General features: G+C 45.2%; 1 protein-coding gene across 13 annotated transcripts in view; it reads left to right on the forward strand.

Annotated features, from left to right (window-relative positions):
• NIN (ninein) overlaps positions 1-16,461 on the forward strand; it is a 101,355-nt gene that overhangs the window by 40,748 nt on the left and 44,146 nt on the right. For all 13 annotated transcript variants that reach the window (XM_059696387.1, XM_059696376.1, XM_059696350.1 and 10 more), the window contains 2 exons: positions 10,906-10,945; positions 12,527-12,717. In XM_059696387.1, coding sequence (XP_059552370.1) covers positions 10,906-10,945; positions 12,527-12,717 — 231 coding nt within the window. The remainder of the gene's footprint in view (positions 1-10,905; positions 10,946-12,526; positions 12,718-16,461) is intronic.

Genomic DNA, 16,461 nt, shown 5'->3' on the forward strand with positions numbered 1-16,461 from the left:
GCCGTGGGTGAGCACCCGCGTGGTTAGTCTGGAGTGACAGATGCTCACCACGTGGCCCTGCCTCTGAATAGAATATACGAGAGTAAATCTTGGTAGGAGGTGGTGTTGATTATGTTGTGCCCAGATTTCAAAGTTCCCAAGACCCCCAGGGAGCCAGTCAGTCCGATGCAAAAGCAAAGAGTCATCTATTTCAAACCCGGGTTTGGCTCCCCTGCCACACTCACCGATGTAACGGTAAGCTCCAGTGGCCGAGAGAGAAAGCGAGGCCTGATGGGACAGGGGGTTTTAAAGGGGGGTGGAGTGAGGGCAGGAGAGGGGACTGTGGGCCCCGCCGATTGGCCAGGCGCGAGTCGGGTCATCTCTATGGCGTGCACGTCCCTTGATTGTCATTGGTTAGTTTAAAGAAATCCTGGGCGTGGCCAGCAGGGGCCTGGGCTTCCGGGAAGAAGGCACTCTCCTGAGCACATGGCGGCCGCCCCAAAAATGGAGGACCCAGGGCAAGATGGAGGGCGCAGTCCTAGCCCCCCCCAGGGCGAGCTGAGCCCGGGCTCCAGGGGCCAGTCCGGTTGCTGGGGGTCCAGTAGATCGACCAGTTCCAGCCCAGGCAGGAAGTCCACATCCTCCGTCTCGTTCCCCGGGGGCGTCGGCGATCGCCTCCTCCTCCATCTCCTCGGGCGAGGGCACGCGCCCCGCCCCGGCCGCCGCTGCTGCCGCGTGGGTCCGGTTCGGGGGCGGCGGGCGGGTGGCAGCCTGCGCCGGGCTCCCGCCGTGGGCTGGGGAGTCGGTGCCCGAGGCCGCCAGCAGCGTGGTCAGGCCCCGAGACGACTTGCCCTTTCAATTATATGCCACTTTTTTTCTCAGTTCACATTTGTCTAACAAACTGTAAACATTTTATCGTCTTCATCCTACCCTGCCCCTCCCCCAGCTTTATTTAGGCAATTTGATTCTTTGCTGCTGAAACAGGAAGTATGTAACCTAGCTACTAAGCATGCCTCCCCTGCCGAGTGTAGCTTACAAGGCCTTAAAAGCCATTCGGTAGAGAAAGACCACTGTTACCTGCTAAGTTTTCAGCACTGAAACGTGTGTTACAAAACTTCATTTGGAAGCCCTGGGGCCAAATGTACCAATTCACAGGGGACAGGTAGGCTCCACCTCAGGCTGAAACTGGCCTCCACCTTCCAGTTCAGTGCCTTTATCTGGCAGGTGGATCCCTTGGGAGTCTGACCTCTCGTTCTGGGTGGTATTGAAAGGAAAGTGGTGATTTTTTCTCTTTTCATGGGGTCATTTTCACTCGAGGCAATTCAATGGGACATTCTATTCTGAATTATTCTGCAGGAACAAAGGGCACATTCTTGATGCCAACGTAAGGTGTGATTAGTGAGAAGGTTTTGGTTGTCATCATTCTTGCTTCACTTCATTAGGAAACAGGAGTGAGTTTTTAGGTTCTAAAGAATATGTCCTCCCCATCCTTCCTTTTATATGCATATATGCAGTGGCTACTGAACTGACCCTGAGTTTTATGTTCATGCCTCTTCTAAGGGTAGGTGGTAAGGGGCAGACAAAACAAAACTAATCCTCAATTCTGTTCTGTATCACTCAGCCCTGGTAGGAAAGGTTGTTCAATTAATACAATTGGGGCAGGGCCACTTTGCTTTCTGCCCTGGTTGAAAACAGGGGACACCTTGTTAACTGTTTTCCTCCACAGGAATAAATCAGGTCTAGTAAGATTCTTATCAAGAGCAAGAGGCTTTAAACAATTATTTTTTCAACTGTAGACAATACTAGTGTAAGCCAAAACCCTGCAGTTTAAGTGAGGACCTGGGAGAAAAGTTAAAGCCAATTGCTTCATTTGCCCAAGAACGGACAAGCAAATTAAGTCTTTGTGTTGGGACTGTGGGGTTAGGAGGATGGGAGACAATGGTGGTTTAAAAACTTTTTTTTTTTTTTTAAAAAAGCTGATTTTACTACTCTACATAAAATCAAACTTAAGACATATGAAACTGACTTATATTCCCCTTATGTTCGTTTTCATATATGCATAACTTTGCAGTTAAACTTTCTGAATTATTCATTTACATTGTATAGAGTAAATATTTAATTCTGGAACAAACATCTTAATACCTGAGAGAAGTTCTGCTAATAGATTTTGTAGTTGAAATGCAACTGTTTTCCCATTACTTCCATAACATTTTTTTACGTTCTCTTTCAGTTTTTTAAAAAATGTGTTTTTATTGATTTTTAGATAGAAAGGGAGAGGGAGAGAGAAACACACCAATGAGAGAGACACATCCACCGACTGCCTCCTGCACGTCCCCTATTGGGGATCAAGCCCACAACCAGGACATGTGCCCTGACCAGGACTCGACGCTGGGACCTCTTGGTCCATGGGATGATGCTTAATCCACTGAGCCACACCAGCCGGGCCTTCACATTCCCTACCATTTTTGGTCTAGTCTTTTACTTTGACAGTCTGTAAGCAGTTTCAATACTGTTGTCATTTATTTCCATCAAATGATGTGACATCACCAGGATACATTTTTTATTCATGGAATTTCAGTGTTTCCCTTTATATTTAAGTCTGATTAGATCATCTGGCTATTCCCAGAAATGAGACACTCATCCAAGAGGCAATTGTAGATCACTTGAAAGTGATATAAAGAAGCCCCTACAATGCTAACAGGGCGTTGAGGCTTTCAAGCTTTGCTGTTCTGGAAAGTCTTCCTGACTTGACCCTACAGGGAATTCCTCTGGAGTCAGCCCCCACCTTGTCTGCCTTCCAGGTCAACGGTTTCTCATAGTTACTTTCTGACTAACACAGGCAGCCAATCAAAAATCAACAAGGTGACTTTAATGATAATAGTAACATTTTCCAGTTACACACCATTAAGGGTTTTCCAAATGGCAAAGCAGTATTCACACTGTCAGTCAAGAGCAACTCTGATGGGCAAGATTCCATGAGCAGATGTATTTAAAAAAAAAAAATCCCTTTCCTTTAAGGACTTTAAAATCCCATGAATCAAAACCACTTTCCAGCTTTGGTAGGAGCGTCGTTAAGAATAAAACTCTTTTACATTGAACATTTCTCCACACTGGCAGCACCGAAGGCTCGTTGGCATCTAAATATGTGTGCATTTAAAAATAGTACATTGATTCCCATTCTCCTCAGCACTGACTTGTAACGTTTCCTTGCTTTAAAAGATAAAGGCACTGATTTGCATTCTAGAAGTGACAGCCCTGCCACTGAGCTACTTGTCCCTGGTTCTGAGCAGAGATGAGGAGCTGGGCTGTCAGGGTCTCCACTGACGACTTTGCCTTCACAGGTGAGACAGCGGGAGCGAACCCAAGTCCCAGGAAGTGTGTGGCTGCAGAAGCAGTAGCCAGTCCTGCTGGCTCACTAAGTTTCCAGTACCTGGCCCACAGTGTGAATTTATAAATAGTTAGGGCATAAATGCCATAGATGCCATGTTTTTAAAAGTCCTGCCGTTTTAATCATAAGCACCCTCCTAAACCAATTTTTGTGTGTGTTTTATTTTCCCAGAGACTCCCTTTGCTCAGCTACTCTTGTAAAATAGGCCCTACGGCTCAGTTTGTTTGGGAAGCTTTGTTATTCTAGTAAATTTCCTTCCTCCTTTTCCTGGGCTTGCTGGGCTTTCCCCTTTCCAAAACAAAAAAACAAAACAACAACAAAAAAACCCTGCTCAAAGCTGTGGAGATCAGCTCGGCAACCTCTGCTGGGAAAGAATAGCCCGTGTGTGCCCCCATAATCGCTTTAATTAGCCAGACATTCTGCGGGGCACAAGGTCTGCCCTGGAGCAGATGGTTGGTGGGGGCTGTGACTGGGCTATTGTGGGCAGGGCCGTGCCAGGCTCACAGGCTGCAGATGCTGGCCTGGCCTCGGTGCTGGAAGCCCGGGATCCAAGAGGCTCGGGCCATCTGCTCCACAGTCCGGCCAAGCAGGTGTCCCTCCGAAGAAAGCATTCCTGAAAGCAGTGCCGCCTGCGCGGCCCATGTGTGCGGCGGCCTCATCCAGCTGTAGGGAGCGGCCACAATGGCCAGCGTGACAGGAGGTGCACAGCCCACGAGGCCGTGCCGGGCTCCCTTTGTCTGCCTGAGGTGGGTGGGCTGCCTTTGGGGCCAGGCAACCTCTGACCCTCTCCCCTCTTTCCGCTCTCAATGGGGCTCTGGGCCAGCCGCTTGGCATGGTATAATGTGGAAGCGCCAGCAGCCCCTGCCCGCTGTGGCCACCCAGGGGACACTGTCCCACATGGGGCGGGCCCTGGGGAGGCCCTGCTCCTAAGCTGAATCAAAAGTTGATTGCTTCATCGAAACTTTCAAAGCTGTCATGTCTACAGGTCTCTTCTATGCTGCTTCTTAAAGCTGACATGGGTCTGTCTGCTGTTTCTGTCCTCTGCCTTTGGCCTAGCCCAGTGATGGCGAACCTATGACACGCGTGTCAGAGGTGACACGCGAACTCATTTTTTGGGTTGATTTTTCTTTGTTAAATGGCATTTAAATATATAAAATAAATATCAAAAATGTCAGTCTTTGTTTTGCTATGGTTGCAAATATCAAAAAATTTCTATATGTGACACGGCACCAGAGTTAAGTTAGAGTTTTTCAAAATGCCAGCACGCCGAGCTCCAAAGGTTCGCTATCACTGGCCTAGTTTGAACACCCAGGTAGTAGGAATGGTCGTTATAATATTTATTTACTTAACAGACACTTAGCACTCATTTGTACCAGGCACTGTTTTAGGTGCTCTCCAAATATTGGCACACCTCGTAGGTAGGCATTGCTGTTCACTTACCCACGAGGAAACAGGCGCGTTGGGCGTTAGGTAGCCTGCCCACGGCTGCTCCGCCAGCCCCTCGTAGAACTGAACTGAAATTGAACTCGGGGAGTCTGGCTGTGGAGGCCAAACCCTTCACCACATCATTGTTCTGGCTGCAATAATAACAAGAGCTCACATTTCCTAGCGCCGTGTCCCCATTAGCTGTGTGTTCCCCCTTTGCAGAGGAAGTGAGGTACTGAGGGGTCACACCGAACGGCAAGCCAGGGGACGGTCTCCCAGCAACCCCTAGTGCTCACGCATGCCACCGTTTTGCCTCTGGAGTTGGGAGTGAATCCCTCAGAGTTATTATTTTTAATGTATTAATATCTGTTCTTTCTCTAGCGAGGGGCTACATGAAATTTTAAGGGAAGAAATCTGAAATCCTTTTGTGTGTGAATTAGTACTGGAAACGCATCCCAGCAATTGTCTCTCCCCGTTCTCCCCATTTTTCCTGAGATTTTTGTGATTATCTTCCTTCCAGTGCCCCCGGCTGGTCTGTGTCTCAGGCCACCTGCCAGGCTTGCACAGCCTGGGTAAACCATCAGCAATTAAACGACCTTGTTCCGGAATGATGCCTCCTTTTATTGGTGCTGTTCCAATAGCCCAATGATCTAATCCCCCAACCTTTTAACCTGCCTCCCCCCCTCCCCCACTTTTTAATTGGAACTGCTGGCCCCAGGCAGTGAGAATGAAAATAAATGAGCTGTGAATGAATTGAATCTCCCCTCCTCCCTGCAGCCCCCCATTGCAATTTAATAAACGATCAGCCGCTATGTGCTTACCTCCCTCTTTATCAGGACGGCAAACTCTCCAGGTGAGGTGGTCTTGGAATGAAAATGTAGTCCTTAGCATAAGCTTGCTTCTCCCTAGCAGGGCTGCTCCTCGCTGGACCTATGTTTCTCACACAGGGCCAGGGGAGGGATGCTTGGAAAGTTGTTACCCCTAGAGATTTTATTTATTGTTTTTAATATATTTTATTGATTTTTTACAGAGAGGAAGTGAGAGGGATAGAGAGTTAGAAACATTGATCAGCTGCCTCCGGCACACCCCCTACTGGGGATGTGCCCGCAACCAAGGTACATGCCCTTGACCAGAATCGAACCTGGGACCCTTCAGTCCACAAACGGACGCTCTGTCCACTGAGCCAAACCCCGAGGGCACCCCTAGAGATTTTAAAACAAGTTATCCCTTACACTGCCACCCCTGGCCCTAAGAGTTTGTGTGAAGCCATTTAAGCTGTTGGTGCTGCCTGGGGTTTAGAAGTTTTGCTGTTCCTAGGCCATTGGGTTAGGCTAGCTTAAGAATGCCTCTTGTGGATGGCCATGGTCACAGCCCCCAAGGTAGGCCTCAGATGAGTGTCCCCGATCTTTCCACACTCTGTAGGCTGAGGCAGCTCTGGTTCCAGTAGGGTTTACCCTCCTGACCAGCACCTGGCCTCCCACCACGCGTCTCTCCGTCATGGGCCACGGCGCTAGAGGACACTACAGGTGCTTCATTGTAAATACCACAGGGAGCGGACTTTCCTTTTCTCCCACCCCCATGTCACAGGAAATTCAGTGAGAATTTGAAGAAGTAGTGAAGTTGTACCTATTTATGTTGCATAAACAACATTTATAACAGTAAAGGAAATAAGATTGTTTCTTGTAGTCCGTCAAGCAAATGTATCCACTTCATTGTCTCTATTTCCTTCCAGTCTTTGTCTAATTGTATAAATATTTTTGCCAGCGGTAATCATGGTGTAGATAGCATTTTTGTTATGGTCTTTCATGTAACATTTCGTAAGACATTTTTCCATGCTCCTCCATGGTTTTATGATTATTCTTTTAATGACTGTTATGATAGATCATTATACTTTTATGCCCCAATGTTGAATATTTAAATTGTTTTCAATATTGTGCTCTTACCAAAAAAAAAAAAATGCTAAATGTATATATTTATGTCTATGTTTTTATTCTTCTTTTGGTTTTATTACCATATGAAATTATTGAGTCAAAGAGTATGAATATTTTTATGGATTTTGATACATTAAGTCATTTGCTTTACTAAAAGGGTAATATCCATGTACACTGCTACCAGTAACATATAAACAGGCCTATTTTAAATTATGGTCTTGATGGTAATAGGAGTCCCATCTTACGTTTCTGATTCAATGGGAACAAAACGATTCCTTGGGTTTCATTTCTACTTCTTTGATTGCTGTGGAAATGAACCTTTCCCTGGGGTTTAGGAGGTTGCGCTGTACCTGATGCCACTGGGTTAGGCTATCTTAAGAATGCTGCTTTTGGCATTTGTTTAATTGTGTTGCCTCTTATGCAAATTGTCTGTTTGTATTCTGTGCGTATTTACTGGAGACTTGGCATTTTTCTTACAAATTGATACGAATAATGATACCTCCCCAGGGCCACCCAAATTAAATGCTTTAAGTTTAAATGTAATGAAAAAAATTGCAAACATACATTCGATATGTATTACATAAACACATGTCCAATAAAAATAAGACTTTATATAGTGCTTACTATGTGCCAGGAACAATTCTAAGCATTTTACCCAGCTCTGTGAAATATGTCCTACTTTATTCCCATTTTATAGGTGGGAAACTGAGGTGAAAGGATAAGAGACTTGTCCAAACCCAACCCGGTAGGTAAACGAGGATTCAGAGCCTGGCAGTCCAGCTCCTACGTCCATGCAGTAACCCTCACAACTCGATCTCTTATTAGTTAAGGGTGGGAGTCGGAAAAAGAAGGTGCAGGGAAGAACCACCCTGGGGATTGCATCAGATACAGGCCCCCAGTCCCATAGCCTCGGGAGATGTTGGAGACAGAATAGCGTGGCCTCTTACTCCTCTGAACTAATTGCTCACTGTTTTAAAATGCATTGAGAAGTGAGCAAAGGTAAACAATAAACGTTTATTTAGCAAAATATACACCTTGTTGCTTTAGGAATTGTTACCAAGGGTTTTTGAAGGTGTGTTTGCATTTTTCCAGCTGTATCCCAGTGGAGCTCCTTTCATCACTCATACCTACTGATACTCATTTGCCATTTCTCCTGTCAGTTTGTGCTGTTTAAAGCCATCCCCTGCTTGTGAGTTGTTAGGTTTTATTTTAACCAAATGATTCTTAGACCATAGAAACACATTTTTACTTGCTGTAGGTGGAATTAATGGATTTTGTTTTGGGGTGTGTCCAACTTACAACGCGGAATGAGTTTTCCCATTTGGAGTAGCCCAAGTAGTATGAGAATTTAAATCATTTGCTCTGAAAAAGTAAATATATATGTAGAAGCCTAATATGCAAATTGTCCCCATGGAAGTTCAACCAGGAGACCGATTGCTTGCTATGATGTGCGCTGACCACCAGGGGGTGGCGCAGAATGAAAGAACGCCCGGCTGGCAGCCAGAAGGAAGGCCCTGGCCAGCAGCCAGAAGGCCCAAATCGGCCCTAATCGCTGGCCAGGCCTCGGGACCCTACCCATGTACAAATTTCGTGCAACGGGCCTCTAGTAAATAAATAAATTATTTGCTCTGTTGGATGAGGAAATAAATAGGGAAGGACAGACAGGCAGGGTGCTTTTATTAATAGGACTTTATTGATTTAAAACTTTTAATATACAAACAGTTGAGTTCTGCCCCAAAAAATAATATCGGAAAATCTATGGAGAACTATTTACTCCACTGCTCCCTCCCCACACCCACCACGCATGGACATCTGCCAGGCTGGAGATATCTTCATGTGGAAATGTGGGCTGATAAAATTGTAATCAAACAAACAAGCAGAAATCACATTGCACCCTAATTCAGTTTCCACCGATACCATGTGTATCAGTGAGTTCCAGTTGTAACCTGAATGAGTTGTCGTGACTTACATATTTTGAGTTACTGCCTTTGGATGTCTTTTCTGTGTGCCAGGAATAATCCATCTCAGCATTGTCAGTGTGTGGTTTCAGTTCAGAATTTGGGGAAAATTTGGGGAACTCTCTGAATTGGTGTTATCTTCAGTATGTTTCTAAGTAAAGCATGGAACTGTGACGCCCTGTTGGATGGCTGTCCTTCAGTTAAGAGGAGAGGGCTGAGTGTCGAGAGGAACAGAGTAGGTGTGCTTACTTATATCAACTTGAACAGCTACTGAAAGTCAACCTGTAATCTAAGAATCGTAGGTCGCACACTGCCTGCCATGAGCAATCCAAGCTCTGGAGACAGGAGTAACAAGGCTCTTTTTCCGGTTGAGTTTATTTCAGGATTCTAAGAAATCAGCCAGCACAGAGAGGGGGCTTGGTAACACATCAAACGCAGCTTCATTCCTAAAGTTGGCTCTTTGCTGAGACAGCAGCCAGGTTTTGAGGGGCGGGGCGGGTTGCACCTTTTTTTTCCTCAGTGAGTTTTCCTGCGATGGTTGTAGAACCTCCCAAAGGCAGTGATTAGGCAGCTCACTGGCGAGGCCAAGGCCACTGCGGACCTACTCGTTGCCCTGGTTGGAGCAGACCTGTGCCGTGTTGGCCAGTGGAGCAACGCCTGGATTGGGGTTCTGACTTGTGTCCTTGGCCAAGTGCAGTTGTGCACCGACACAAACCACAACTCTATGCTGTGACGTGGAAAAGACCCAGTGGTAGTAACAGCATATGCTAAGGGGGTAAAATGGCCCAGGGCAGATCAATGTCACTGCTTTTAGTGTAAGTTACTGGCAATGTATATTTGACCTTTCTAGCCTACCTTTTTTGGGGTTGCATCTGTACCCTCTTACTGTGCCACAAACACCCGAGGCTCATTCCTGCCTCCATGCTTCAGCAAACAGTAACTGCTCCTTACTTTCCACTTGGCTGTCTCCTGCTCATCCTTCAGGTCTCAGTTTACAGGGGTCCTCAAACTACTGCCCGCGGGCCACATGGGGCCCCCCGAAAACATTCATCCGGCCCGCCGGGTGTTTTGGCGCCGCTACCTGTTGCTTAGCAGCCGACTAGGTTTTTTGTTTGTTTGTTTGTTTGTTTTAATATATTTTATTGATTTTTTTACAGAGAGGAAGGGAGAGAGATAGAGAGTCAGAAACATCGATGAGAGAGAAACATCGACCAGCCGCCTCCTGCACACTCCCCACTGGGGATATGCCCGTAACCCAGGCACATGCCCCCGACCGGAATCGAACCTGGGACCCCCCAGTCCGCAGGCCGACGCTCCATCCACCGAGCCAAACCGGCTTCGGCCCGACTAGTTTTTTTTTTAAACTATAGTCCGGCCCTCCAACGGTCTGAGGGACAGTGAACTGGCCCCCTGTTTAAAAAGTTTGAGGACCCCTGGTTTAGATAATTGATTCTTTAGGAAGTCTACCCAGATCTCCCAAGTCTGAAGGATCCCATGTACCCTCATAGCATCTTGAACTTGCCCGTCATAGCACTTAATATACTACCGTATTGTACTTCCTGGTTTGATATTTTTGGTTTTTGTTATGTTTTGCCTGCATGTCTGCATTAACATGTAAATTTCTCGAGGCAAGAAATATGTTCATCCTCTTCATAGTTGTATTCCAAAGATGGAGCAAAATCCCTGGCACCCAGTACACATCTGTTGAGGAACACATTCATCCGTGCGTGCATTCAACCCCTCATTGGTGGGTGGGATCTGAGTATTTCTCTGGCGTGGTTGTACTGGTTGTGGCAGATTGTGCTGCGGAATAAGCGACTTCGCAATCGTGAAAGGCAGTTCCTTGGTGAAACGCTGCAGAAGGCTGTGTGGTGTTTCTTAGGAGGCTGGTTGAGGAGAAAGCACTAGGGCAGTGATGGCGAACCTATGGCACGCGTGTCAGAGGTGACACGCGAACTCATTTTTTTGGTTGAGTTTTCTTTGTTAAATGGCATTTAAATATATAAAATAAATATCAAAAATATAAGTCTTTGTTTTACTGTGGTTGCACATATCAAAAAATTTCTATATGTGACACGGCACCAGAGTTAAGTTAGGGTTTTTCAAAATGCTGACACGCCGAGCTCAAAAGGTTCGCCATCACTGCCCTAGGGGGTCCTGGGTCATGTGACTCACGCAGATGATGCTTTCAGGGGCACTGATCTTCTTCTCTTGCCTCCTCTAGCACTGGAAGACGCAACCCAGTGAGGAGTACGAAGCAGAAGGTAGGAGCTGCGTGGTGTCAGGGAAGGATGGCTGCCGCTCACGGGCGTTCTCCACACCCCCCTTCCTGCATCCCCTGGCCTTCTCCTAACAGCCTTGCATGCTGGAGGCCAGCTGAGACGTAACCTTACGAACAGCAGCAATGAAAATTCTTGCCCAACTGACAGCTTATAGTTCTAACATACTAACTTTTAACATCATGCAAGATAGGAGAACTAAGACGTAGAATTTCACTACAGTTAATTATTCTCTTATATAGATAACTTCGAAATTAATCTGTGAACAGTCCTGAATTAATTAGTGACCTATCGCTTGACAAGTTTTAGATGTATTTAAGAAACATCACTTCAAATATGTATGGTTTTATTAAGCACAATGTCACCCCAATAAATTCAATTAAAAAAAAAAATCAAAACACGATCTTTTGGCCAGCAGATGGCACTGTGGCCCAGCTGACAGAACCTCAGCTGGCTGCACAGACCACCCTGGCAGGTAGGTTATCTGTACTTAAGTGCAATTACAGCGTGTTCTCTAGGTCTCCAGCCTGGAAACACACAGCAGTAATGGGCTTAATCTCTTCGATAAATAACACTAAATGCTCTTCTCAACCCTCCAAGTTCTTCCAGGCACACAAAATTGTGCCAGTGATTATCTCATGTTTAAGTAATGACTTTAAAGACTCTCTCTAATAAATGGGTTAGTTGAAAATGTAACTAGAAGTGAGAACTTTTAATAGAAAATAAATTTTTATATTTAAATAAGTAGTTTTATCCTTAAGTCTTTACATAGAAGTTATCCTAAATATATAGATAATTAATAATTTGCAGCTCACAACCTTTTATTCTTTGGAGTTGGACTGTTTTGCCAGTCAAAATATTTATAGGTGTAAAGATTTTGGAACAAACTAATCTTGAGACATAATTTTTTAATGATAATTATCATGAAATTATTTTCTTCTCAGTAAAAGCAGTGCCAGACTAGACTCTCTAGTGCTTAGACCAGACGAGAGTGGAGATCATGAAGATGATAAGGGAGTCCTAGTCGAGGCAGGGTGGATAAAGCTCCATGGAATGCCTCTCACCCAGCCTTCTCTCCCGCTGTCACAAAGCCTGAGGCTATACATGTTTTCCGTTGTACTGACACAGGACTAGACCCTAGGCCTGGCCGCACGAGAGCTACTTACTTCTTCCACGGGTATGACTGCCAGTGAACAAAACAAAAAAATGCCTGATTGCCCTAGGGCCGTGGTCGGCAAACTGCGGCCCCTTGAGCGTGGCTCTTCCACAAAATACCACATGCGGGCGCGCACATACAGTGTGATTCAGACTTCGTGGCCACACTCAAGGGGCCAAAGAGCTACATGTAGCTCGCGAGCCACAGTTTGCCGACCACTGCCCTAGGGGCAGCCCGAGAACCAGTGGTTCCATTGCATTTGAACCTCAGAATTAAATCAAAATGGAATCAGCATTCATAGCCTTTTCTATCATTTTTTACTTTCAAAAAAGCACATTTTTTTTCTTTGAGGATAGGTCTTTTCCTTTGTAATCCCCTTGGAGACAACACAATGTATGCTTTTATTTCAGGCCAGCTAAGATTTTGGAACCCAGATGATTTGAATGCCTCCCAAAGTGGGTCTGCCCCTCCCCAAGACTGGATAGAAGAGAAACTGCAGGAGGTTTGTGAAGATTTGGGGATTACCCGTGATGGTCACCTGAACCGAAAGAAGCTGGTCTCCATCTGTGAGCAGTATGGTTTGCAGAATGTCGATGGAGAGGTGAGCCAGGCATCACATATTTATTCGTGAATAGTAATCAGGATAAAAGCTCAGCTGGCCCCCGCCTGGGAACAGCCATGTTTTGGCTTCCGGCAGTATGTTACGGAGACTTCCTTCTCTTTTTTTCTGGGAAGTCAGCCACGACGATTCTGTCCTTGAGGAGCTCATGCTGTGTTGTAGAAAAGAAAAACAGACAGTAGCTGACACTTAACTGAGCCCATACTCTGCACCCCTCACTTTACTCCATACTGTAATATTATAGTCAGATACTAGCTCAGTACAGCCACGATGTCAGATATACAGGGTGTCCCCCAAAATGTATACACACTTGAACAGCCAGTAGCTCAGTTTTGAAAGTGAAATGTATTTTAATAAACACTGCCTTTATAATTATTCAAAGTGTGTGTCTACATTTCTGGGAACACCCTATCTTTGTACACGTGGCATTCATGGGTGTGAATGTGGGGAAGGTGTAGAGGAAGGATTAAGCGGCAGATTTGAGTTGGGGAAATAATTTGAAGGCAAGGCTGATGAGATTAGGTTTTTGGAGCGATCCCAGTACCAGCCTGGGTGCTGCAGCAGACTAACATGTAGGAAAAACTGACTTGCTGAGGGGGGTCTGGGCGTCTTTCGGTGGGCGTATTGGAGTAAAGAGAGCACCTGGTTAGGAGACCGTAGGAGCCATGATAATATTCTAGTCATGAAGAAATGGAAAAGGGTAGTTTGGTGGTTTTAAAGATACATAGGAGAGTTTGAAGGAGCGCCCAAAACTCTTGTTTGGTAAAATTGTGAGCTTTGCATTTTCTGAACATTTAAGAGTACAGGCAGGACTGGGCACAGGAATAGTTTTGAAACATAAGAATATAAATAATTCCAAGATATGTCTTTCAAAGAGCTGGAAATAAGGGTTGGAGGGACTTAGAGAGGTTTAGGGCTCAGTTGTAGCTTGGGAATATTTGATTATATTAATATTTGAAGCCTTGCTGTCTGTTTGCTCAGGGATAAGAAGCATTTCCTAAACCGGAAAGAGATTTATCATCAAAGCTCCCAAGCAGCCTGGCTTGCGGAGTATTTTTCCCTTCTTCCTTGTGCATGTGACCATTACATGCCGTTTAACTACCTTTTCAATGATTTATTTTTCAGTGGTGGCTGTTGAGTCATAAAATGAAATGCATCCTCCTAAATTATAAACCAGTGCAGTATGTACAACCTTAGGTTGTTTTTGCCAAGAAATAATTGCACAAGCATGGATTGTTTATCTAAGAACAACTCTTGGAATAAACTGCAGCCACTTGCGGGCAGTTGCATCTTTTGTGGTGGAGTTTCCAGAACCTAGTGCAAGAAGCTGCCCATTTCTTTATTTTCCTCTCATCGGAGGCTGAGGAAAGGATTGCATATTGAGTATAGCTTGTACTTACCACAGAGGAGCTGAGAGTTCAAGATGATCTCATCAACATACGATTTGGAATCCTAGAATTTTACAACGGAAAGCAACTTTAGGTTTAGTTATTCCTCATTTCATAGATACAGAGTGAGATCACTGCCGCTTGCTGTTACCTGAGGAGGGACTGCGGCACTGGCTTATGGCCGGAACTTGGCCTCTGCCTTCCAGAAGCAAGGACATCGATAGGGCAGGGATGGCAAACTGTCGCCCTAGATGCCAAACATGGCCCAGAAGCTGTTTTACTTGGCCTGCACAATGTTTAGAAATTGAACTTTTTTGGTGCCCTTTTTTAAATCAGGAAGTTTTTTTAAAGGTTAGATTTGGCTCCATTTGCTGGCAGCAGGAAGTGCCTAGGGCCTTTGGGCAGGGCATGCCCTCGTGGGTACAGTTCACTAATTTAAAGAGCACTACTTTCTAACGTCTCAGGACCACTCTGCCTCATATATCACCTTCTGATCTCTCTGGGTATTTGGGGTTCATGGTCCCTATTCTAGTACATTATTTTGCAACTTACACATGGGGAAATCAGCCATCCAAAGATCTGGCTGGTGTAGCCTGGGGAGTAAGAATGTCCTCAGGGGTCTAGGTTTGGCTCCTGCACAGGCTGCAGGGGGTGCCCCAGTTGCTCGGTTGACTTGTATTTTTTTCAGCCCAGCCCTGCTCATCCACCCTCTTCTGAATCCACATCCTTTTGATTCACCATTTGCCCACTGCCCCTTGCACAGTAACTGGCAGGGCTCCCTTGGAATGGATCAGGTGATGGGTGTTTAGGCAATCTGGAAGCTATGCATGGATTTGGCCAAGGTCACAAGGTTAAGCAGTGTGGGTCTAAGGTTAGAGCCACAACATGCTTGTCAACTGCAGTTAACCGGAGCCGGATTTTACTGTGACTTCTGGTTTGATGGTCCGGAAGGCCTAGTCCTCTAAGAACGTGTACTTTTGGTTGATAAGAAGGGGACTGAGAAGCTAAGGGATCTTAGCAAACATAGAATCTTGACCCAAATACCTTTGAGTTTCATAACACAATTCTCTATTTGGAGCCATTGCTTCTGCCAAAGATTTCCACCCTTAAGAATGGTTTTCTTGTTTTAGAGTCCTCTCCAGAGGAAGTGGATATAAATAGAAACAGGGACAGATGTTTCCTATTGGATAGGAATTGGGAAAAAAAAAAAAAAAAGGCATTTGACATGAAAGAATGCCTCAAGCAATTACATGAAGAATAAAATCAACAATTCTGAGATGACAGGAATCCTAGTTATAGTCCAGACTTAGGAAATGAATATTGAAAATTTAAGGACGTCTTACAAAGAGGCCTTTGTTAGAGTGGATCCAATTAATTGTAGGCTCTAATGCAATAAGAGTAAATTTGATGTTTATTCTGTTTATTACTTAGCAACGTGGGCATCTTGTTAGAATTGCAGAATCTCAGGCCCACCCCCACATTAACTATATTGGCGACCACACTTAACAAGATCCTCCGGTGACCTCTGTTTTATTCCTTGGAGGCATGTTCCTATAGAAAAGAGGAATCCAACTGCCAGGAGGAGAAAGAGGTCTTTACCTCCCCTCCCTGTTTTGTGTTTCAGTGATTCATCTGCTTTATTCTCCTTTCCTTTCCTCTGTTGAGCTTGGAAACAAACCATCTTCTAGGCAAGCCTGTGGCAGAGACTGTAGTCCAGTGTCCTCTGCCCCCATTATATGATGAGGACCACTTGATTACTGTCAGAGGTTGCAGAAGGGCCAGGAAAATTCCCTTCTCTTTACACCTCCTAAAATCCTTCTATTGCACACACACAAAATCCTTCTTCTCCAATCTTCATTTCTCCCATGCTAAAGCATAAAACAAATAAAAACACAAAACACGCAGTACCATTCCAAATAACAGTCTAAATCCCAAGTCATGGGTTTCAGATCTAAGTTTTTTAGGTCATTGCTATCTGCCCCAGACCAAATTCTATCTAACATACCAGTTTCAAAAATTTAATATGCATACAATATTATGTAGAGTAACCACAGTACAATGACTCAGTGTCCAACTAACTTTTACTATTACATCACTAGGAAGCTATATTTTTAAGTAATTTTTTAATTTGTGAGAATGATATATAGTAACATTAAAGATTACCTGTTTGCCCTGACTGGTTTGGCTCAGTGGATAGAGCGTCAGCCTGCGGACTGAAGGGTCCCAGGTTCGATTCTGGTTAGGGCATGTACCTTGGTTGCGGGCACATCCCCAGTAGGGGGTGTGCAGGAGGCAGCTGGTCGATGTTTCTCTGTCATCGATGTTTCTAACTCTCTAT

This window comes from Myotis daubentonii, chromosome 1, assembly GCF_963259705.1.
Source record: "Myotis daubentonii chromosome 1, mMyoDau2.1, whole genome shotgun sequence".
Taxonomy (NCBI): Eukaryota; Metazoa; Chordata; class Mammalia; order Chiroptera; family Vespertilionidae; genus Myotis; species Myotis daubentonii.